This window comes from Populus alba, chromosome 2 (genome assembly GCF_005239225.2).
Source record: "Populus alba chromosome 2, ASM523922v2, whole genome shotgun sequence".
Lineage (NCBI taxonomy): Eukaryota > Viridiplantae > Streptophyta > Magnoliopsida > Malpighiales > Salicaceae > Populus > Populus alba.
This window is the reverse complement of record NC_133285.1, coordinates 6,455,077-6,477,305: the sequence shown is the minus strand read 5'-3', so window position 1 is coordinate 6,477,305 and position 22,229 is coordinate 6,455,077. Positions and strand designations below refer to the sequence as shown.

General features: G+C 33.8%; 2 protein-coding genes and 1 pseudogene across 2 annotated transcripts; 1 reads left to right on the top strand and 2 right to left on the bottom strand.

Moving 5' to 3' along the window:
• Nucleotides 1–1,877: 1,877 nt before the first annotated feature.
• On the bottom strand, nt 1,878–4,620 carry LOC118057008 (autophagy-related protein 8f). Its single transcript, XM_035069459.2, has 6 exons — nt 4,398–4,620; nt 4,223–4,279; nt 4,076–4,131; nt 3,120–3,172; nt 2,821–2,939; nt 1,878–2,216 (listed from the first exon to the last, which is right to left on the bottom strand). The coding sequence occupies exons 2-6, from the start codon at nt 4,257–4,259 to the stop codon at nt 2,113–2,115; spliced, it is 369 nt and encodes a 122-aa protein (XP_034925350.1). The 5' UTR covers nt 4,260–4,279; nt 4,398–4,620; the 3' UTR covers nt 1,878–2,112.
• A 9,345-nt stretch (nt 4,621–13,965) lies between these two features.
• On the top strand, nt 13,966–16,413 carry LOC118057002 (scarecrow-like protein 6; annotated as a pseudogene).
• Nucleotides 16,414–18,748: 2,335 nt separating this feature from the next.
• On the bottom strand, nt 18,749–21,929 carry LOC118057003 (vesicle-associated protein 1-3). The gene is made up of 8 exons (XM_035069457.2): nt 21,777–21,929; nt 21,410–21,480; nt 21,235–21,316; nt 20,865–20,980; nt 20,598–20,762; nt 20,428–20,469; nt 19,500–19,577; nt 18,749–19,165 (listed from the first exon to the last, which is right to left on the bottom strand). The coding sequence occupies exons 1-8, from the start codon at nt 21,826–21,828 to the stop codon at nt 19,058–19,060; spliced, it is 714 nt and encodes a 237-aa protein (XP_034925348.1). The 5' UTR covers nt 21,829–21,929; the 3' UTR covers nt 18,749–19,057.
• Between the last annotated feature and the right edge of the window lie 300 nt (nt 21,930–22,229).

Here is a 22,229-nt window from a genome sequence, read left to right as displayed (position 1 = left end):
TTTAAATTATGTAAACTTTAATTGTTGTTTTTAATTCAACTATATGGATGTTCAATTGTATTGCAAAAGCTAATAATTTGTTGATAGAGAACCTCAAGGGAGGCGTGGTTTAGACTAGAAGAGGTTATACTGTTTGTAGGAGTGTCGACAAACAGAACCACATGGTTGTTGAGGTAAGTATTGATGATAGGTCGGTTGTATATATGCAGGATCATTATTATTCCAACGATATTTGGAGTAGAGAGGTAAGATGTTTAAATTAGTAGCATTTGTAAATAATTATTTTAATTAAGCGCATGGTAAATTATTAAACTTTAATTATTTTAATCATTTAAATAACTAAATTACTTGATTTTTAGGATGGTGATCCTGTAAGACATCGACAACATGCAGTGATGGAAGCACGAGACTCATTTTACATTTAAAATATACATACAAAGTTAACTCTCTATTTTTTGGTATTTATGATTTAGATTAAAAACATTTCGAAGATGAGGAAAAAAAAAGGAACAACCAAGAAAGTAGAACCTTGAAATCATCATGTCTAATGTTGAGAAAGAAATCCATACTTACTGCTTTACTAATTTCGAAAGAAAAATAAAGTAAAGGCGTCTTAGTTAGCGAGTTTTATAAATACACACTTTATTAATTCTCTTTGTTTGAGATCTATGTTTAGTTTTTATGAGATAAGAAATGCAATTTGTGTATTCAATGTGATTAAATTAATTTAGCATAAAATGAGTGATACTTTTAATAGAAACAACAGTCTAGTTTTCTTTTTATTAATATTAATTTTTATTTTTAAAATATTTTATGTTTTACATTTATCTTTTAACGAGCTCCATGGTTTAACTATTTGCATTTAATTTTATTTTCACTTACATTTTGTTACTTCTTTAAGAAATTTGTATCTTCTATTTTTAAATATAAATGATTTGGTGGCTTTATTTGCATAGAAGATTTAATTTTATTATGATAAAGCGATCAAATTTCAAAACTTAAGGAATTGAAAATATTTTGTTCCATATTCCTAAACAGAAGAAGGTACATCGATTCGCATCTGAACATTGAATATAACAAACGGTTTCTGTCTTGGTATCAGTTTCAAGTGTTCAGATTCTTGGGGTATAAGTGAAGAGGAACACGCAAGTTTTGGTGCTGAAAACTACATTAACTCATCGCCCAAACGAATTTGCAACATGAAAATGGAAGTGCAAGACATCTGCGTGTAGATATTGCAATCCAGCAACAAAAAAACGGGAAAAAAATAAAAAAGGGTTACCTAAATAGTTGCAGAAGCCCAGGTGATTACACCTCAACCAAGAAATAATCACGACGACGACAGCCAAATCTTAATTCCAAAATAATTAGAATAGACTATCTATGCTACACGGATCGCACACCAAATCCACCTCAATATTAAGGGATTTTAATCTCGCCGTTGGCTTTTATCGAAAAAACAAAAAAACTCAAAGTCAGCCTGAGGCCTCTACCCCCTTTTCCTCTAATAACGCAGCGAGTCCTACATTGAGAGCCAAGATATCTGCACTGTCCTACAATGGGGGCTAAACTATCCAAACAATAATAGCAACAGCTTCCTACAGGTAACTTATCGCTTCTCCAAACCGAAGTCTGCAGCGTCCGACACCGGGAGGGAGCCAAAATCACAGGAGGATTAACGGGCTGACAACAACCACCTCCACGGTGCAAGCATATCATACACACTCAGTTTTCTCAGGAAAATCCCATCCTCACTCTTTTCCGTTTTGGCACTCACCATATTCATTTTACAGTAAATTATATCTGGGCAAGATTCAAGATTTACTCCAAAGTAAACTAAGATATTTGTTCCCCCATTATGGAGGCGAAAACTGAAATAATTATGAGATAAAAAGAAATCATATCAAAGATATTAATTAAGTTTAGCAATTGATACCATTTCAGTTGCAGAAAAGCTATACACAACATACAAACTTTACAAGAAAGACAACAAGGTTATAAATCATTGGGCATAATGCCAGGACTGTTTTAAGTCCTAGGAAACATGAGAGGTGGTAGCTTCATCTTGTCAATTTGTAACGACAGAGAACGGAAGACACTGAAAGAACTTGGCTATGGCAACTCATGACACCCAAATGTGTTTTCCCCACTGTATGTAACATAGAGAAATCCATCTTCATCCTTGTTTTCATCATAGATTGTGGACATTATTGCTCCTGCATACGTTTGGATTAAATAATTATCACTCCAGGTTTCTGAAAAATGTTTTGCCCGGATAATATAAAAATATCCACGATTTTAATGGGAACACACCAGTTACATAAACAAATACATAGACTAACTGATATACTTGCACTGCATATGAACTAATTTGTGCTAAACAAAGTTCATATTGCTATACAAATTAATGTCCATGCATGATGGGAATTTTCAATGTTCGCTGAGCAGCAGAACAATTTAAATAAAAAAGAATTTGATCATTAGATGTCTAAGCGATAATCTAGTTTCAGCTGGAAAAAAAAAAAATTAACACAAACCATTTAATTTGTGATTAACTAGTTTATTTGGTTGATTTTGAAGGAAAAGTTACCCACATAGAAGAGTTTCATTATCATAAACTCAGTTCAGTAGTAGTGTCTTGCAATTGCTCCCAACCAGAAGCCATTGTTATATATATAGAGAGAGAGAGAAAGAGAGAGAAAGATACATAGATTGATATCAGCAAACCCAACTAGTTGAAACTTCAAAGTTATTTTTCAGAATCTTACAATCGTATGCACATTGTATTGGGTGAGGAGTGAGAGAGAGAGAGATTGTTACCGGTTGGTGGGAGAACATTGTCCACAAATATAAAAATTGCCTTTTCTGCACTCAGTTTAATTCTCTTCCGGATCACATAAACAAATTGACCCACTGTCAGGTCAGCAGGCACTAGATATCTGTAAAATTCAATCCATGTCAATACTATCTTTTGCTCTTCAAAATGTATAAATAAAAAGAACAGGACAAAAAAGTTGAATTACTATGACTAAAAATGCTGAAGGGAGAGCCCTGCCATATTGTGGAAACATGCAGGAAACCAAGAAAGAAAGCATTTGCAATTTACAAGTGATTCTTACTTTTTCTTGTCAATATTGGGAATATCACTTCTCTCCGCCTTCTCCACAATTACCTAAAAGTTGAAAGAGTTAGTAGCTAGACAGGCTAACCAGGATGAGAAAGGTACCAAATGACATAGCATCTTGATATTAGGTTATCAATGGTAGAATTTATAGATTAAGCTCCCATTTGGCATTGTAGTAACGATTGTTTTTTCAAAGTGTTTTTCGGTTAGAAATACATCAAAATAATATTTTATTATTATTTTTTTAAATTTTATTTTTAACATCAGCACATTAAACAATCCAAAAACACACAAAAATAATTTTAAGCAAAAACAAAATCAAATTTTGGGCAAACAACTTGGCCGCAATGTCAATCGCTCTCTATAGAGACATGATTTGAGCAAACAATGTCATTCAGCATGCAAATTGAGCACCATGTATCCGGTCCTGCGCGTATGTAATAAACATTCAATAGATGAATAAGGTGCTGAACTACACTCAACCACAAATTTCAGGCCAATGCAACAATCAGGCTCAAATTATCAAAGCACCCTGAAATCCCATATCAAAAGATTCAAAACATACAAGATTAAGGCAAGTCCTGCCACCTAAATTGTTCCAAGATTTAAGAAGCTTCTTTCAACAAGAGAAATAAACGCAAGACTTCGTGATCTGCGCTCTAAAATGAACAACGAAATATTTAGGAAGTTCTTCCTCATTATATAACCCTACAATCATTTTGTGCCAAAACTTAAAAACTCCTAGCAAATCCCCCAATTTCATTGAATGACCTTGTTTTCGAGAAGAATAAGAAGACACCCTCGCCCAACAGTCACAAAATGAAAGATTGGAGCTTCAATCGATTGTTAAAAGCTAAAACAGCCTCATAAATCATCATGTAAAAGGAGCAACAGCAGCTCAAGCCCAATCGACAGTAATTGATGAGAGAAAAGGTAAAAAAAAAACCTTACCGGAATTCTGTCTGGGTATTTCTCCCTGATTCTCGCAGCTTCAGCTCTCCTCTTCTCTGTAGAAAGAAAAAAGAAGAGAATTAGGGTTTGTTTCCTCAGTAATACGGAATCAGACAATATGATAAACCAATAAAAAAGAAATCACACCAAAATCATGCTCTTGCTTGAAGCTGCTCTTAGTCATACTATTTTTTGTTAAATATTCTGCAAAAAACACAAAATCATCCGCCGATTATTAGGAAACTAAAAAAGATCAGTTGAATAAAAAAAAACCTCAAAATCCAAGCACTGGTCAAATTTTATCGGCAAACAAAAGCCTTACACAGATACAACTTCTCCAGGAACAATCGATAAAGAAGGTGATGGCTTCTTTAAAGATTGGAGTGATGAATTTATTTATACAAAAATCCGATTCCTCTCCGGTTAAATTGTGTTAGGTGTAGGACAGTTGGCAATTAAGGGTCGCCAGGTCAAAAAAAGGGGAGACGTTTGGACTTTGGAGTACGTGGTTTTGTGTGTTTGGTTAATGGAGGAACTTAAAAGCCGATCACCGTAGATGAGGATTTAAGGATAAAAAATTAATAATGGGACCAACTGTTTCTTTGCAGAGCTACAAAGAGTTTACGTGTCCTTATGATCCCACCCATTAAGTGAGGCCCAAATCCAGTGACGAACTTATCCTAACTATAATCACCCATTAAGTGAGGCTACAAAGGACTTATCGACCTCCTCCGTTTAGAAAAGCTGCGGCTATAATTTTTAAAAGTAATGCATAAAAGAATTGTTATATTGATTTTTTAAATATTATTAAATATTTAAAAACTATAATCACAGCTAAAAACTGTAATCAAAATCAAATTGGTGATTCTCGAATAGATATTTGAATTTGATTCATAATTTTTTTTTATTTCCTTAAATTCTTTTTAGTTGGCAAAAAGTATTTCTCGCCATCAAATATCAACTCGTGAATTCTTTTTTTTTTTTTTCAGGGAAGAATTACTCTAGGTTGTTACTTTCTCTATTTTTTTTTTAACCCAGCCTGGTTTCAGCCCCGGGTCAATCAGGTCTTGGGTCAACCCACCATGTCAAACCGGGTTTTTAAAACTATGTTTTGAATTTCTTTCTATGTTTAGAATTGAACTAGGCTTGGACGCATAAAGAACAAGTTATTTGTATATTGAGTGAAAAACAATGTTTAAATGCTGCAAATGCAGTATAAAAAAAACAAGAAAAAATTCATGAATCAGGTTATTAACTGGATTGAATTAAATAAGTTTGTTTTATTTAAATTTAGATTATAGAAAAGGATAATCACAATAAATGAACAATTTATTTAAAAAAAAACGATAACGATAACTTGAAAAAAAAAATTGGAGATAACTCAATACATAAAAAATCACAAAGTTTATTTTTTTTATAAAAAAAAAAAACTAATGTCAACCCGCATTAACTTTTCAAATTCATAACCCCAGTTATTAGACCTGAAGTATACTATCTGAAAAAACAATGAAACTTAATTCTCAATTAATCAAATGTTGAAAGATTAAATTGAAGAAAAAAAAAATCAATTATACAAAAGGATTCAAATACAAAAAATCAATTAAAAGAATGGGATCAAAATTGAAATACAAAATAAACTTTATTTTTTATTGAATGATGAAATTGAAAAGAAAAATAAAAAAACTACCTTAAAAATCAAAAGAATGATCGAAATTGACATAAGAAATAAAATTAAAAACAATAATTGAAATATGAAATTGAAAAGACAAATCAATTTAACAAAAAAAGACCTGAAAACAATAAAAAAATAATAAAGAGAAAATTTGAAACAATAACATTTCACAAATTATAATTAAATGATGAAATTAAAATAAATCAAAAGTTTACAAGAGGACTCTTAACAAAAATTAAAAATAAAAAAAAAATGAATGATTGAAGTGTAAATCCCTATAAATTAGAGGACAACTCTAGAATTTTGTATAACCAGTGTAAAAAATGAGGGAAGGAGTGAGAAAATATGGGGAAATAGAGGGGGTGGGAATCATTGTAAATAACATACCATTTCATCACCAACCACATGTGCCTCTTCTATAGAAAAGGAATATTATGATGCTTTTAACGACACAACAAAAAAAGAATTTTAGCCATTAGAAGGCCTTGAACATGCCTTTAAAAGGCAAGGACACTTCCCACATACTGACGCATGAGTTGTAAGTGTTCAACCACTTTTTTCATTTATTTTTTATAATTATTGCTAATTTTTTATTCATTTTATTAAGTGTTGATACTTTTTTTTTAATTATATTATTAAATTAAACCAACTTATGAAACCTTGTTAAATTAATATCTTGGATCCCAAAATTTTTATTGCTTCTTTTAAAACAGAAATATTGCCTAAAAATCTTTATATATATTAAAAAAATTAACCCAACTTACAACATAATATAGATCACCAACCTGTTTACCTAACGAGAGTGGTTTGGGAGTATATTTGCGGTTATTTTTAAAAGTGTTTTTCACTTGGAAATACATTAAAATAATATTTTTTTATTATTTTTAAAAAAATTATTTTTGATATCAGTGCATTAAAATGATCTAAAAATACCAAAAAAATATTAATTTAATATAATTTAAAAAAAATTTCAAAATTCTTTTAAAATACAATAACAAACAGGTCACGTACAACACTATACACTGGAAGGAAATTATTATTTAGAACAAAACAGCTCATGAATTGTGAATCTGTGCTCAACCTTGCAGGGTGCTCATGAATTGTGAGTTTATTCCCAACCTTGCAGACTGCCCATGTATTAAGAGCCTAGGCCCAAGTAATAAATAAAAGGGCTATTTACCTTAGGCCCATTGACATGGCACTTGCCAAACCCATTCGAGCACCAAATTGGGTTCAGAAAGACGATCAACAAGCAAGCTGCCCTCTTTTTTTGTCATTTCAAGGACCTTTTTTTCCTCTGAATCCAAATATTCAAAAAATGTACAAGGAGGGTAGTTTTCCTCTCCCAGGAATTATGGAGACTCCTGCACACATCGTTGAAGGTATAAAACTATTCAGAATAAGTGTTGTTCCTTATTATTAAATGAAACAATAATTAAAAATCACACCATTATTTAAATAAATTACCAAATAATATAAGATGGAAAAATAAATTAAAATATTTTTTAAATTATTATTGATTGGGTTATTCAAGGACATTGTCTGTCAATATATTCTAAAGAGTTGGAAAATAATTAATACAAAATATCACTGTTATTGTTTACTCACCAGTGGAAATGACAGACAATCTGTTTGACAATTACATATTAAATTCATTTATGGACATATCAATAGACAAAAAAATCACCGATGACATATAATTTTTTTGTTGATGATATGTTATATTCAGAGATGAAAGTACCGATAAAATGAAGCAGGTTAAAGTTTTTTTTTTGTGTGCTTTGTCCGTAAGTAAATCCACCTTATAAAATTATTACTAGCGGATTTTACCAAACTGATTATAAATTACCGATTGAGAGTTTTTCTGATAAAATTATTTATATTCATGAAACTCGTCAGTAAAATTTATGTTGACAGACTTGAGTATAAATACTGACAAAGAAATTTGTCGATAAATCTAAAAAATTTTAAAATATAATATATTATTTTAATATATTTTAAAAATAAAAATAATTTAAAAAACCACCCACAACTATATTTTCAAACACTCACTTTAATTTAGCTATATAACAGAAAGTAGGATAATTTTTTTTTCGTGACCCTTTTAACTCATATCAAAGTATGACCGGAAACATGAAGTCATTGAATTTAAAACTATTAGAAAAGAAATATCTCAAACATCATTTCCCAGAGAACAGAAAATACAAACAATTGTTTATACAAGAGTTCGTTCATTAACAATAGTAGTGGAGAAATAAAAGTCAAAGGAACAACAACATCTAATAAATAAATATGCATTTGCAAATGCAAATGCATGCATGCATGCATGCATTATGTATCTCGAAAACGATCTCGTTGGGTCTAAAACCGCTGCCGGCCATCTAAATTTTTGTACTTTAACCATGGCCTGCCCAACTATATAATAAAATAAGAAATAACTGGCAAGAAATATTGATAACCATTGACATGAGTGTTTTGAGCATTAAAAAAACATCAGACTTGCTTAGAAGGAGGACGTAGTTATCGGCTGGATTAATGTTTCTGTTTCTTTAATTTCATACAATATATATCATTGTGTCTCCTTCCATACCTCAAAACATAAATATTTTAAAATTACAAAAAGTATAATTTAACTGGGGTCAAGTTTTAAATTTTATTTTTTAAAAGTTACCTGCTTTCAAGTTTTTAAATTTACTTTCTAAAAATATATATTTAGATGCATTCATTTTGCAGTTTCTTCTTGGAATTCAAATCCTAAATCTATAAGACTTTTTTAATTGAAAAAAAACGACAGATGAGTTATTGGTACCATTTAATTCTCTTTACTCTAAATGCGTAATCCCAATTTGATTTTATTTGATTTTTAGTTCTTCTTTTATTTGATAATGCAGCGTGGTATATAAAAATCCTTTGAAAACATCACGAATAGTCTTCCCACTACGGTTGAAAGAGCCCACAACAAGGTCACCACATCGATCGATGCAGGGCGCCATAGCTCTTTGTAGAGGTTCATACAAATTGATCCACGAGGAATTCCAATATAAAAAAACTAAGTGAGTATTGAACCAGAAACCTTCTCCCATCTTAAGCCGGGCGACAAACTCCTCGTGTGTTGATCTAGCTAGGTTGTCAACTAACACTGTAGTTAGCTTAACAACTAAGCTTGTCGCTTATGATTTTAAAAGAATACGAGGAGCCTTCAATAAAACAATAGCAACAAGTTCTGGGAAATCATTCAATGACCAATATTGGTGCTTTAAAGTGCTCTTAATTTTTAGGTTTGATATTACGTAGGGGGCCAGAGCAGGCGCCGGTTAAATTTTCTAGTGTATTTTCCGTTTGCTTGGGGGGCGGGCTATCTTGACAAAAGAGAGAGCTTGCGACCAACCTTTTTGGCAAAACAAAGAAACAAAAACTTGTTAGAAGAAGGATAAAAGAGAAGGAGACCAAAAAATTAAAAAATCTTGAATAGAAAAACAAAAACGAGCTAGCTAGGGAAGAGAGAGGCAAGTAAAGCGAGTTTGAGTTTGCGTCACTTTACACTTCATAAGAGAGGAGGAAGAGATGGTTGCATGTTTCTTGAGCCTTCACGTGCGATGTAAGGATAAACTAAGTCTTCTTCCTGACATGTCCAAATCCCTGGTTACCCTAAAACAATTCCTGACAAACCTAACCATGTCCGCCCTGCTTGTATCTTCACAATTCATCAACCAGATATTGAAATCTTGGTTCTGGGGACAATCAAACCACTTGCCTCTTTCAAGTTGCTTTAATGCCCTTGTTGGTTCCTATTATTGTCTCACAACGATTATACCATGTCCCCGGACCCCTCTTCATGCCCATCTGCATACGCGTGACAGTGAATCTGTGGATGAGCAAGGTTTGACAGTACTGTCTTAATTGACCGTGCCCCATTACAGATTTGACCCAAACCCATTCTCGATTCTATAGGAGGTAAAAAAGTGAGAAAACATAGAAACTGAAAGCATCATGGAAACCAAACATGCTGATTGAAAGGCTATAATGTGTCCAAGCCCTGGTACTGGAAAAAAGATACAGAAAACATTCAGAGTCTACTGTTGCTAAGCTCCGCGTCATATCGCCGCCCTTTTTAAGGGATTGTTTCTTCATCATATATTTGACTGATATATTTACAACATTGCCCATATACAAATTCACAAAATTAATTTGCTTCTTGAGTACTCCAGATGAGAACACCATTACGTACCTTTGTTGAATTTCTTTTTACCGGAAGCTGGTTCGTTTCTGAGGATTGTAATATATTCCCCAACTAAAAAACCATCTAAATTGAACTTATACGATATGCAAAAGGGATAAGGATTTAATGTTTTCCCCCCCATGGTGGTATAACAAGAAATTAATAAAATGCAGTCTGTCTATAGAGGCCTTGAGGTGTGAAAGCAGCTGTATTCCTTGCTTGGTACCCGCAAGGAGTCAAAAAAAAACTATATAACTGCAGGTCCAAAACAATAATATCAGTCTTTGGAGATTTATAGAGACTATTCCTTTTAATTCAAATCAGAATATTGATATACTTAGTTTTAATACGAAAAAAAAAAAAAAGTGTGTAGATCATTTGAGGAACCAAGGAATAAAAGATTTACCCCATTGTACGCATGGCATTCTATCACTTCTCATAGTAAAGGAAAGAAAAAAAACTCGAACTAAATTTCTCAAAAAACAACACAGAATTCCATTTATAGCCACGGCTCTACTTTGTTGTTTTTACTCAACATTTCCGTTAATAATATCATTCTTTTTTGCATGCCTTTAATTGAATATATATGAACATTAATAAAAAAATAAAAAAACCAACACCTTGATCATGAAACCAAATAGAAAATAACCTTTCCTAGAAAAAAAAAAATAATAATATAAAAAGGTCATAATAAATGTTATATATGTTGAGCTGGTAGAAAAATGATTCCTAATTAGACTACAATTTTAACTAATATCTCAGCAACCCCTCCTTGAAACAGAGAGAGTCATTTGGATTCCTTTATATTCTCCACAGAAAATATAAAAAAAACAACTCAAATCTGAGTTGTTTGTGAAAATTAGAATATTATTTGATGTTTGCACCTCAAGAAAATCTTATTTAAATGAAAATTTAATAACATAAATTTAAGAGAAGGATTGGTAAACGCGGAAGAAGATACCTAATTGACATAGAAAGAGGTTTCCTTGATAATAATAATAAAAAATTGTGTTTAAAATCCTTATTTAACTAGTTAATTAGAAACTTTTATTGGATTATGATTTGACCTTGTAATCTTCTATAAATATAAGATTTTACATGTATGCCAAAATCTAAAGTGGTGTGGTGTTGAATATCAATATAAGTTAGAGAAGAGCACCTCATTATTTAAACTATGTGTTTAAAGAACATTAGTTTAGAAAGAGATTGAAAACATAATTTTGATGTGTATTGAATAACAGTAAATCGGAGAAAAAAAGAGTTCAAACTTTATGTATTTAGTTTTTTAATGGTCATCGAATTAAGTTTAATTGAGCAACTTGCTATGTTTACAGGAACGGGAAATTGGATGGTAGAGCTGTTTAATCACTTTGTGGTCATTAGTTGATCAATATTGTAGTCGATTGTAAGGCCATTTTATATATAATTGTACGTAAATTTTTTATATACAATTTAGAATAGTTAATTCATTTTTATAAATATTTCTACAACGTAGCTTACAAACGTTACACCTTGTTTACTTAATATTAAAAGAGTTAATGTAGTGAATCATTAGTAAAAAAAATACGTATAATATTTAAAATCTTAATAATTCTAGAAAGATGGATGTGACAATTTCAAAACTTAATATAAGCAACCAATATAATACTCTTCATAAATAAACAACTGAATTATTATTATAAATCATATAATATATGTTGACTTTGCCGTCTAGACTTTTTGTGTATGATGACTCAAGTTTTGATAATTCCATTGTTTGTAAATTATTTTTAATTTGATTTATAGCAATATTTTGAATCCTATGATGCACGTAACTTATTTATTGTACTAGTAAATACAATTTTTTTATACGGTGGACCCATTGCTAATTAATTTAATTAAACTTCACCAATTTTGTTCTTAATGTGGTGTATTCATGCGAGTGCCAAGCATTTGTGAGGAAAATGGGTGTATATCCATATCAATACAAAATTATTCACTCAAATCTCTCAATGCAATCAACACTTAGCTTCCATAAAAATTGTTTCGTTATTATTTTTAACTCAAATTTCAATACAATTAACACCCAAACTACTAGAAACCTATTTATGATTTGAATTGTTTCATTGCTTTTACTAAATTTATTTTATATCATACCTTATTCAATCCAAACATATGTATCTATTTCAAATTGAACAACTATTTGTATACTTTTTTATTAATTAAATTTTAAATAAAAAATAAAATTATTATAAATAAATAAAAAAAATAGTTCAAACACACACACACAAGATATCTTATATCTCAGCGCATATTCACTTGAAACTCTTTAAAAACAAATCAATATTACAAGTTATTATCACATAATTTAATATTTTTATTTAGAAAACTACTTAATTGAAATAAATATAATAATAGTGGATACGTTAGTACGTGAAACATAATTTAAGCCTAAAATATTAAAATAAATTTTCAAAACACCTTGAAATAAAATGATTTCGAAGAGAAATTTTTTCTTATTATGTTAATGAAAACTATGTGGTATACAATCACTCATTTAATCAAAATAAAAATAAAAATGACTATTATAAAATTTCATTTTATTTTTTAAAATTTTATCTTTTAATTTCTCTATTGTCATTTTTTTAATTGAATACCAAGAGACCAATTTTTATTTTATAAAAACCTTGCATTAATTACTATTAAAAAAGCAAAAAACATCTAAATCACAATAAAAAAAGAAGCAGAAAAGTTAATTTATGGTGGATGATGGAAGAGCATGTTACCATTTTATAGTATATAGTATAGGATGGATAGAAAAATAGATAGATAAATCATAACAATATCTTGGCACAAATTAATCGGATTTTTTTAACTAATGTATGCATCTTAGTGCTTATATATTTTCAACCAATCATTTATTTATTTAATTTAACGTTAGCAAAATGAAAACAAAGTGTTGAATTGCAGGAAAATAATAAAATCAATTGATATGTTTACAATGAAAAAGGTATTGAACAATTAATTTATAGCTAGCGATACATTTATAATTAATAATCTTTACAAGATTCGTACGTATATATATAGGGAATTCTCTATTATTTATATGAAATTCGTGGATAAAAAATTCAGCCGATTCCTTAAAAATCAAAGCTTAAATTCCATGATTTAAGATCTATATCCTTTTCCTTCACGAAAATATGAATCAACTACGTTCTTTCATATTTAGCAAATGGGAGTATTGTGTCTTACAAATCAATAACTTTGTTTTTATCAAGGGGAGTGGAATGACAGCCCATAAAAGAAACCCTACAAGAGAGATAACTAATTAACTACTTCTACAGACAAAAGCCACATAAAGAATTACAATTAAAAATAATAATAATAATAAAAGAAACTATAACGAGAGAAAGAGAAAAGGGCGGATTGAAGGGCACTTCACCACTTTTACATGTTGCTCGCATCCACAGCAGAAAATATAACGAAGACAAGAGTACTACCGCAGAGCCACAGCAAGTAGGCAAGAGAAGAACCAGAGAGAGAGAGATAGAGAGAGAGATCCAACAAAATTAACTTGCTTATAAGAATCAAGGAGATAAAAGATGGTACCGAGAATGAGCTAGCTAACTGGATGAGTGCCCAAGAAGAAGAAGAAGAAAAGCTTTATTACAAGCTCTCTCTGTACTGTGTGTTCTCAAATGGGGTGTTTATGTTCTTCTTTTTTTCTCCTTTCTGAACTCTCTCTTTGTGCATTAAACAACTTGTCTTCTCTGGAAAAAAAAAAATCTGAATTTGATTTTAAAAGTGTTTTTTGTCTCTAGTTGCAAGGTACAACCTCCTGTTTTGTTATATTCAAACTAACCCATAAATATTTTCCTTTCAGTTTTTTTCTTTCTTTCTGCAGAGTGTTAAACTTTGAGGGGCTGTGGTAACTGGTTGGGGTGGGGTGGGGTGGTTTTTCTTGATTTTTCTTGAAAATAAACTGGAGATATCTGGGTTTGTTCAATTCTTGTTTCTTGTTGTTGATTTTGTTAAATGAAGGCCATACCCTTACCCTTTGAGACTTTCAAGCGAAGGGGTTGTTGGGTTTCTCTTCTTCTTCTTCTTCCTCTCCAGATCCACTCCATCAACACCACCACAAGTGGCAAAACAACAACAGGAAAGAAAGCTGTGGTTTCTTGTTGGCAGTGCTGAGCCCACATCTGTGCTTGACACAATAAGCAGACAAAGCCCGCCAACATCCTCCTCAACACTGTCTTCTTCTCAAGGCGGAGGAGGTGGTGGAGGAGAGCCTCCACCGACACCACCAACGGCGCGGCAGGTGATTGTGGAAGCAGCCCTAGTGGAGATGAAAAATGCGGACCGCAACTTGGAATGGAGGACTGGGGAGAGCGTGTTGTCAGGGTCTCCTAGTCAAGAACAGTCCATATTAAGGTTAATTATGGGTGATATTGAGGACCCATCTTTAGGACTTAACAAGCTGTTACAAAGTGGAAGTAGGTCTCAAGATATGGAGCTTAATGCATCAGGTTTCGGTGCAGTAGATCAAGTTTTTGGCTTTGAAGTACCCAATATGAGTACCGCAAGTGCCCACTTGGCTATCAACCACAACAATTTTGACCCTTCTTCAATCCATGGTACTTCTCCTGATTCCCCTCTCGTTAACCTCAAAGCTACTACAAGTTTTAATATTGGTTGTGTACTTAACCGAAATCCAACACCAAATCCTGTTTTGTTTACTTCAGGGATCAATCTTATGCCAGGTTTGTTTTAACCAACACCTACAGCAGGCAGCATTTGATCAAGACGAGAAGCCTCAGATTTTGAATCCAGGTGCGATGATCAACCAAAATCAACATCAGTTTGTGCAAAAACCCAGCTATGCTTTTGCCATTGTCATATGCACAATTAGAAGAGCATCATAATAACCTGCCTTCCTTATCACCACCGCCATTGAAAAAGGCTGAATGCTGGGCCTGTTGGAGCCAATCATGTGCCCAAAGTCTTTGATTTGAGGCCTCCAGAACTGTTTCTTCCACCACAGCAGCAGCAGAATCATCAGTTTCAAATGACGCAGCAGCAAAGGCAGGGAATGATTACGAAGCAGGAAATTGCAAGTGATGAATTGGCAAACCAGCAGCAGCTTCAACAGGCAATAATAAACCCGATATGTCAAGCAGCAGAGCTGATCGAAACTGGGAATCCGGTACTTGCGCAAGGGATATTGGCGCGGCTCAATCACCAGCTCTCTGTTCCAATCGGTAAGCCTTATCAAAGGACTGCTTTTTACTTCAAGGAGGCCTTGCAGTTACTTCTCAATATGAACAATAACAACTCCATTGGTACTGCTTGTAACCTGATTTTCAAGATTGGTGCTTATAAATCCTTCTCTGAGATCTCACCGATCCTTCAGTTTGCGAGTTTTACTTGTAACCAAGCCCTTCTTGAGGCTTTTGAGGGGTTTGAGAGAATTCACGTTGTTGATTTTGATATTGGGTATGGTGGGCAGTGGGCTTCCCTTATGCAAGAGCTGGCTTTGAGGAATGGAGGTGCCCCTTCTCTTAAAATCACCGCTTTTGCTTCTCCTTCCTCACATGATGAGCTTGAGCTTGGTTTCACTCAAGAAAACTTAAAAATCTTTGCAAGAGAAATCAACATGCCATTTGAGATTGAAATTTTAAGCCTTGAATCCTTGAGCTCTGGTTCTTGGCCAATGTCTCTCCGCCTAACAGAAAAGGAAGTAATTGCTGTCAATCTTCCAGTTGGCTCCTTTTCAAATTACCCATCAACTCTTCCTTTGGTGCTTCGCTTTGTGAAACAGCTCTTGCCCAAAGTTGTGGTCTCTTTGGACAGAGGCTGTGACCGAAGCGACCTCCCATTTGCACACCATGTAAATCATGCCATTCAATCTTATACAAGCCTGCTTGAATCACTGGATGCTGTGAATGTGAATTTAGATTCAGTGCAAAAGATTGAGAGGTTTTTGGTCCAACCAAGCATTGAAAAAAGCAGTACTGGGTCGGCATAGTTGCCCTGATAGGACTCCTCCTTGGAGAAGTCTGTTTTTGCAGTATGGTTTTACTCCATTGACTTTCAGCAACTTTACCGAGTCACAGGCTGAGTATTTAGTGCAACGTACTCCAGTTAGGGGTTTCCATGTTGAAAAGAGGCAATCTTCGCTTGTTCTTTGCTGGCAACAGAAGGACCTCGTTTCAGCTTCTGCTTGGAGGTGTTAAAGAATGGGAATTAGCTTTTTGGATAGTGGTTCCAAGGTGCTGAGCTCGTAACCCCTGGTTTAATTTCTAATATATATATATATGTGTTGTGTGTGTGTGATTTTCCTGTCACTGGTTCTCTTTCGCTAAGTGTCCATGTGCTGCAGGCCTGTTATTTCCAATCAAGAAACTGAATGTTTTAGTAACTGGATGGGTGTACAGTTCTTATTTTCTGCCACTTAGTTATTGCTTATAGCTGGTTGTGGTGCTTTTCTTATTTAAGCTAGTTATTCTTTGTTGTACACTTGAGGACAAGGTAAAACCAAATGGAGAAGACATGACCAACCCTTTTCAAACCAGTAGACTCTTTTGCAGATTTGATAATCTTTTTTCCTAATTTAATTCGTCAACTTTTCTTCTTGTCTGTCTTTAACTTCCTCGATTGTTACCCAAACTTCACTAACACTAGCAATCCTAAAAACCGCATTCTGTGATCTGTTGCTAGTCCTGTTTCTGATGTTCGTAGTAGTTATATTCTTTCGTGGCTTAGTTTAAGAAAGCTTCGAAATAATGATTCCTAATCTCTGGAACTTATCTGCTTCAATTAGCTCTGCAACTGAACTAGCTCGGATTTTTAACTTAAGTTCCAACAGCCCTGCTTATTATAACCTTTGGTTAATGTTATCGGAATCTGGACGCTGTTGCTATTTTGAATGCTTGAAACCCCCACTCTGGATTAAAAATGTTTAATATGATCGAAACAAATTTAGTTGCTAAGATCAGTGTCTCAGGTTCATAGATTTGTGTCATTGAAGGTCTCAAGAATCGGATGTTGGCCTAAATTCTCTCTAATAGATACTTTACATGATTGTGGGTGCACCAGCTACTTAATTTAGTACAAGGGCTATGTATATTTATTTTATGAAGTCACATGGGTGTTGTATAATTGGACCATTGCATGATGATTTCTAGTCCTTTTCTTCTTCTTCATCATCTTCATTAATAATACTTTAGTTGAACATCATCAACCACATAATCTTAATGATAAAAGCCACCTTGATTTGAAAACAACATCAACAACAACGTCGGCTCTTCGGACTGTATGAATCATTACTCAAGTAGCCCTGGGATAATCGAGCAGAGCATTGTTAATTGTGCATCTTGTGGTCCAATGTTGGGAGAAAATAGGTGGTCCAAATCGGATCTACTACTGCCCTTTCACCTAGAGCAAGAGGGCAACCCTATCCCATTATTTGAAGAGGTCTGGGGCGAGGAAGAACAACTAACATCTTGGCATATATACAAGAGCACGCAACCCAATTATACTTTGTTGTCTTTATTAAAATGATTTGAGTCTGTTGTTAGCTGTTATGCGTGGCAGGGTTAGTTTTAGATTTTGTAAGGAGAATTCAGAGGTGTATAGAAGAACTGCCTGAGAAGGTCTTGAACCACATTTGGTGGTTGATGAGCTTTTGGCTTGTTAAATCCTGAGATAGCAGAGCTTTTTGAAGAACTAGGCAGCAGAATGGATGCCGTCCCTGTGTACACTTCTATTATATATAAAAAAAAAAAAGGCAGCGCCCCTATAAAAAATAAATCTGAAAAACTCTTTAAAAAACATCTAATATATCACCAAACAAGCATTTAGCCAAAAGGGTTTGACCCTTGAAGGAGAAGTGGCCGTTTTTTGGGAATTACACACCCCTCGAGTCTTGAGAATGACGACACCACAGCTTTATATATGAATCCCGTCCACACCTTCTCGAGACTGAATTTCTTTCTTCATTTTCTCCCTCTCTTTCCCAGACTCCGTTATTGAAGAGTTTTTGAGATTCAAATAGGTCTAATAAGGAGCACGCTCTCGTTCATGTTTGGCACACAGATCTACATAACCCTGAACCACAACGTGCCTCACACAATAAAGCTTGCTGAATCAGGCCTTTCCATGGCCACAACACATTGAAGAAACCTACCGCAAACCCAGCGAGAAGAAAGACAAGACTCTTCTGAATGATTGATCCATCACCGTAGGTCCGGCTCCTACCTTTCGATCCCATCTGGAGAAACTCTAGTCTTAATTGTATGCCGATCTAGGTGAATTGTCTGCAAAATGGGGAGCTTCTGTTTCTATGTAAATGCCTGTAAGTTTTTCCTCTTTCCTTCCCGGTTTCATGCGAGTAATTGGCTTTTATGTTTGGTTTTGATTGAAGAGTGGATCGGTCCCTTCATTCGTTTAAGCAAAATACGTGCTTCAACTCTTGTACTGCAACTCAAGATTGCAGAGGCTGAAAGTTTATCATTCAATATCTGGCCTCCAATATAGCTCAATCTGTTGTTCCCCCATACTGCAGCCATGCCATAAATTCATATCGCCTTACCAGGACATTTCATGTCTCGAATTTGTGCCGGTGACTTGGGAAAACCGACAGCCCTTACTATGGGATTAATAATAAATTGCATCGAGCAGGTTGTGAGAACCACAGAAATACACGCAATAAAAAAAAATGAAGAATCAGAGATGGAAAGGAAAGAACGTACATTTTCGGGTTCAGGAAGAAGACTGGTGAGCAGTAGTTGATAGGCTGAGCTTCGGTAAGAAAAAGCAATCCATTCATTGCAAGAGAAAGGGCAGTCACTAATTAGACTACAATTCAACCCATTCACAAGATATCTTAAGTTAAACAGGCTACTAGACAGTCTAACCACCACCTAAATCAACTAAGTTCTTGCTCAAACATTTGACAAATCAATAATCAAAAGTACCAACAATGCATCAGACTATGATTTTACAAACTACGTGAGGAAGTCACTACAAAGTTTCAAAACCTTTGGGAAGGCTGCACACTCTGTTGGCAACCCATCCCAAACTAATCTCAGTCACTTGGATGTCCTTGTGTTCACTTGAAGATATAGCCAGCCAAGATGCCAAACAAACTAATCAGAAATGCAACCAATAAAGAGACACCCCCGGCATGTTTTTTGCTAATTTGTTTTCTCATCAGTTCCTGTTGCAGGAAATCGCACACAACAGCACAATATGTGAGCACTAACAGTAAAAAAATCATTGAATAACTAGAGGCATTTCACAGACAAGAAACTTGACCAGAAGGAATTCATGTGGGCAAAAGAAGATATACAAACTATCCTTCCTACTATACCATATGGCATCTCATTCATTGACACAAGATAAGAATTTCACATCATCAACTTCAAGTACCAAAAGCGTGTAGTGCATTTTAATGGAAATCCCAGTCCCAAAAAAGCACAACAACAAACTTGTCCAAACTCCCCTCAGCCAATTATCTAGCCTAAACAATGACATTAATATTTAATTCATACCAGTTCATGCTGAAGCTTCTGATTTTGCTGCAGGGCAGAAGTTTTCTCCTCAGTCAACCTTGAAATCAGAGACCATGTCTGAAATTCAAACATAGGTCAGAAAATTGTGACCCAGAATTGCAAAAACAAAGGTGTAGCATAAAGCAAAATACTTTCAAGTGGCAGCATTTAGCTTTAAGAAAATGTTGATCTATGGAAGCTCTAATGGTGATTAATCCTTGACAACCTTAATACGGAAAAGCAATGGTATTACAATGCAAACCTCTTAATTATGAACTTATGAACTCTCGTAAAAGTAAACTCCAAAAGAGAGTACAATGAAAATTTTATCTGACATGGTTGCCCAAACATGGTCAGCTTTCAGCGCAAAGGAATTTTTTAACATAACTTGTCCAGAAATTGAGCAATTAATATACAGTTCCTAGAGGCATATCCGCATATGGCTAGATATTTCAAATGCCGCACATGTACCCTGCCAGCAGCCCTCAAAGCAAACGCCTTTCCCCCCAAAAACGGAAAACAAAAGAATGAAAAGACACTTAGCTTCACAATCTCAGCATGATCCTTCAATTAAAATTGCGGTGCCACACTAAATTCCTCAATATCCAATATAGCAGAGCATTCACAACATACTTGCATATTCTTAAGAGGATTTTCAAAATAGAAAGAGCACGGTGAGTATAAAATCAAAGCAATCATTAGTTTTTTGCAAGAAGTAACAATGTAAGAGCTGAACATCTTATACCAGTGAGGACTATAGTTTATAGAATCACTATGAACTTGTGTATTTCAGATTTAATGCAATGAAGTTCAAATCTTACCATGAAAATAATATATTTGTCATTGAGTAAACAAAGGACCATTAGATTAAATTTTTTAGATCAAAGTCATTCAATTTAAGAAAAAACATGGTAAGAAGATAATTTACCTCAAAAGATTTCTCTTTAGGTTCCTCCAAAGTTCTGGATACCTAGAAAACAACCACAAACAAATTAAAGATATCATAGCTTCCTGAACACAAATGAGCACATTTGCATACACTAAGAGCAAAAGGAGGAAAGAAGATCTCAAAACGGGAAAAAAAAAAGATATACTTACAGCATCAAGTAATGAACTATCCTGGTAACCATTCTCAAGCACAGAAGGCCTAGGGGGAGAAGATCCTTCATCAGACTCTTCTGGGACAGGAGAGGGAGGATTTGCAGGGATATATACAACCCTCAATTTGAACTCCTCCACAACCTTATCACCCTCCTTATTAAACTGCAAAACAAAATACTCCATCCTTGATTCTACATCAAGAAAACATAACCCCCAATCTTTAAACAGACATAAATGATAGAAGAAACAAAGAAGCCACCCCACCATTTCAGAAGTTATCTTATTTGTAGTTGTGCCATCAGGCGCAACAACACTCTGAAGTAGGAACTTGTCCTTGCATTGCATATCTGGTGGTGACTCTTTTTGAGCTTGCATGGTAACTAGCACAGTCCATACAAGAATAGTTGAAAACTCTTAAAACCATAATATACTAAAAGATATGCCTAACATGCACAGTTAAAACAAATCGGAAAAAGTCATGAACTTCAGGAAAACTGCCGTAATTTACCCAAGACACTATCATTGGGTATAGTATTATCAGCCAAATGCTTTACCGCCAATGATTTGAATTTCATAAATCCCAACAAAAAGCGATTTAGAAATTTTTATCATCTATTGATTACGGGGTATTCACCTGTAACGCTGCAAGTGGATCCGGGCATGACAATGCCGGTGTTGGGACGAACGCAGTATTTCTTCGGATTGGTTGTTTTAACCTAAAACTCAACAAACCCATCAAGATTACATTTTCACACAACAGTTATTATTTACTAATAACATCAATAAGGGAAAATTAGGGGGGGAAATACCTTAAAAGCCACATATTTATCTGACTTGTTAGTTAATTGCATAGAACATGAACTCTGCTTCCTCAATTCAACTTCATCAATAAAAAAAAAAAAAGACTATTAATCCCAACAATTAAACTAAAGTTTTAGATCTACAATAATGCACCGAAACTAATTTCAGATTCTGATTTTCCTTTACCATGATTTTCTCAGCTACCAAACAGAAATTTACGAGAGCACAGTGTGACTAACAATTTGGCTCCTAGTTAAGAGTAAGGATCATTCTTATGTAACTTCGAAACAAAATCACGAAATTCGGAGATTTTCTTGTTTTCCTAATTTTCTCGGTAAACAAACACGAAAAGGAAAAGGAAAGAATGGAACTTACATGGGAATTTAAGCTCTATTGGGTGAATATTAAGAAGATCTCCAGTGCTCATGATTAAAAAAAAATCAATCCGTGAAAATAAAAAATAAAAAATTCAATTTTTTTTTTTCTTTGTGAGATTTTTTTTTTTTTTTTTTGAACCTGATCTAATGAGAAAGGAAAGAGAAATAGTGGGAGAAAGAAACAAAATTTAAAAAATATATATATAATTACTGTTTTGAGATTTGGTAGGGGAATAAACGACGATGACTGTAATTTGGGTGACAGATGTGAGCCGTTCGATCTAAGGAAATGTTGTGAGAGTATTGAATTTGAGTGGATTGTTATCTTCGCAATGTCAGCAGCAAGTGACGTTTAAGAAGGGGTTTAAGTTTCTGTTTTTTTTAGGTTTTCCTTTAGAAAGGTTGAATTTCTTTACCAGGGGTCATTAAAGTAGCGTTTAGTATTACTGTG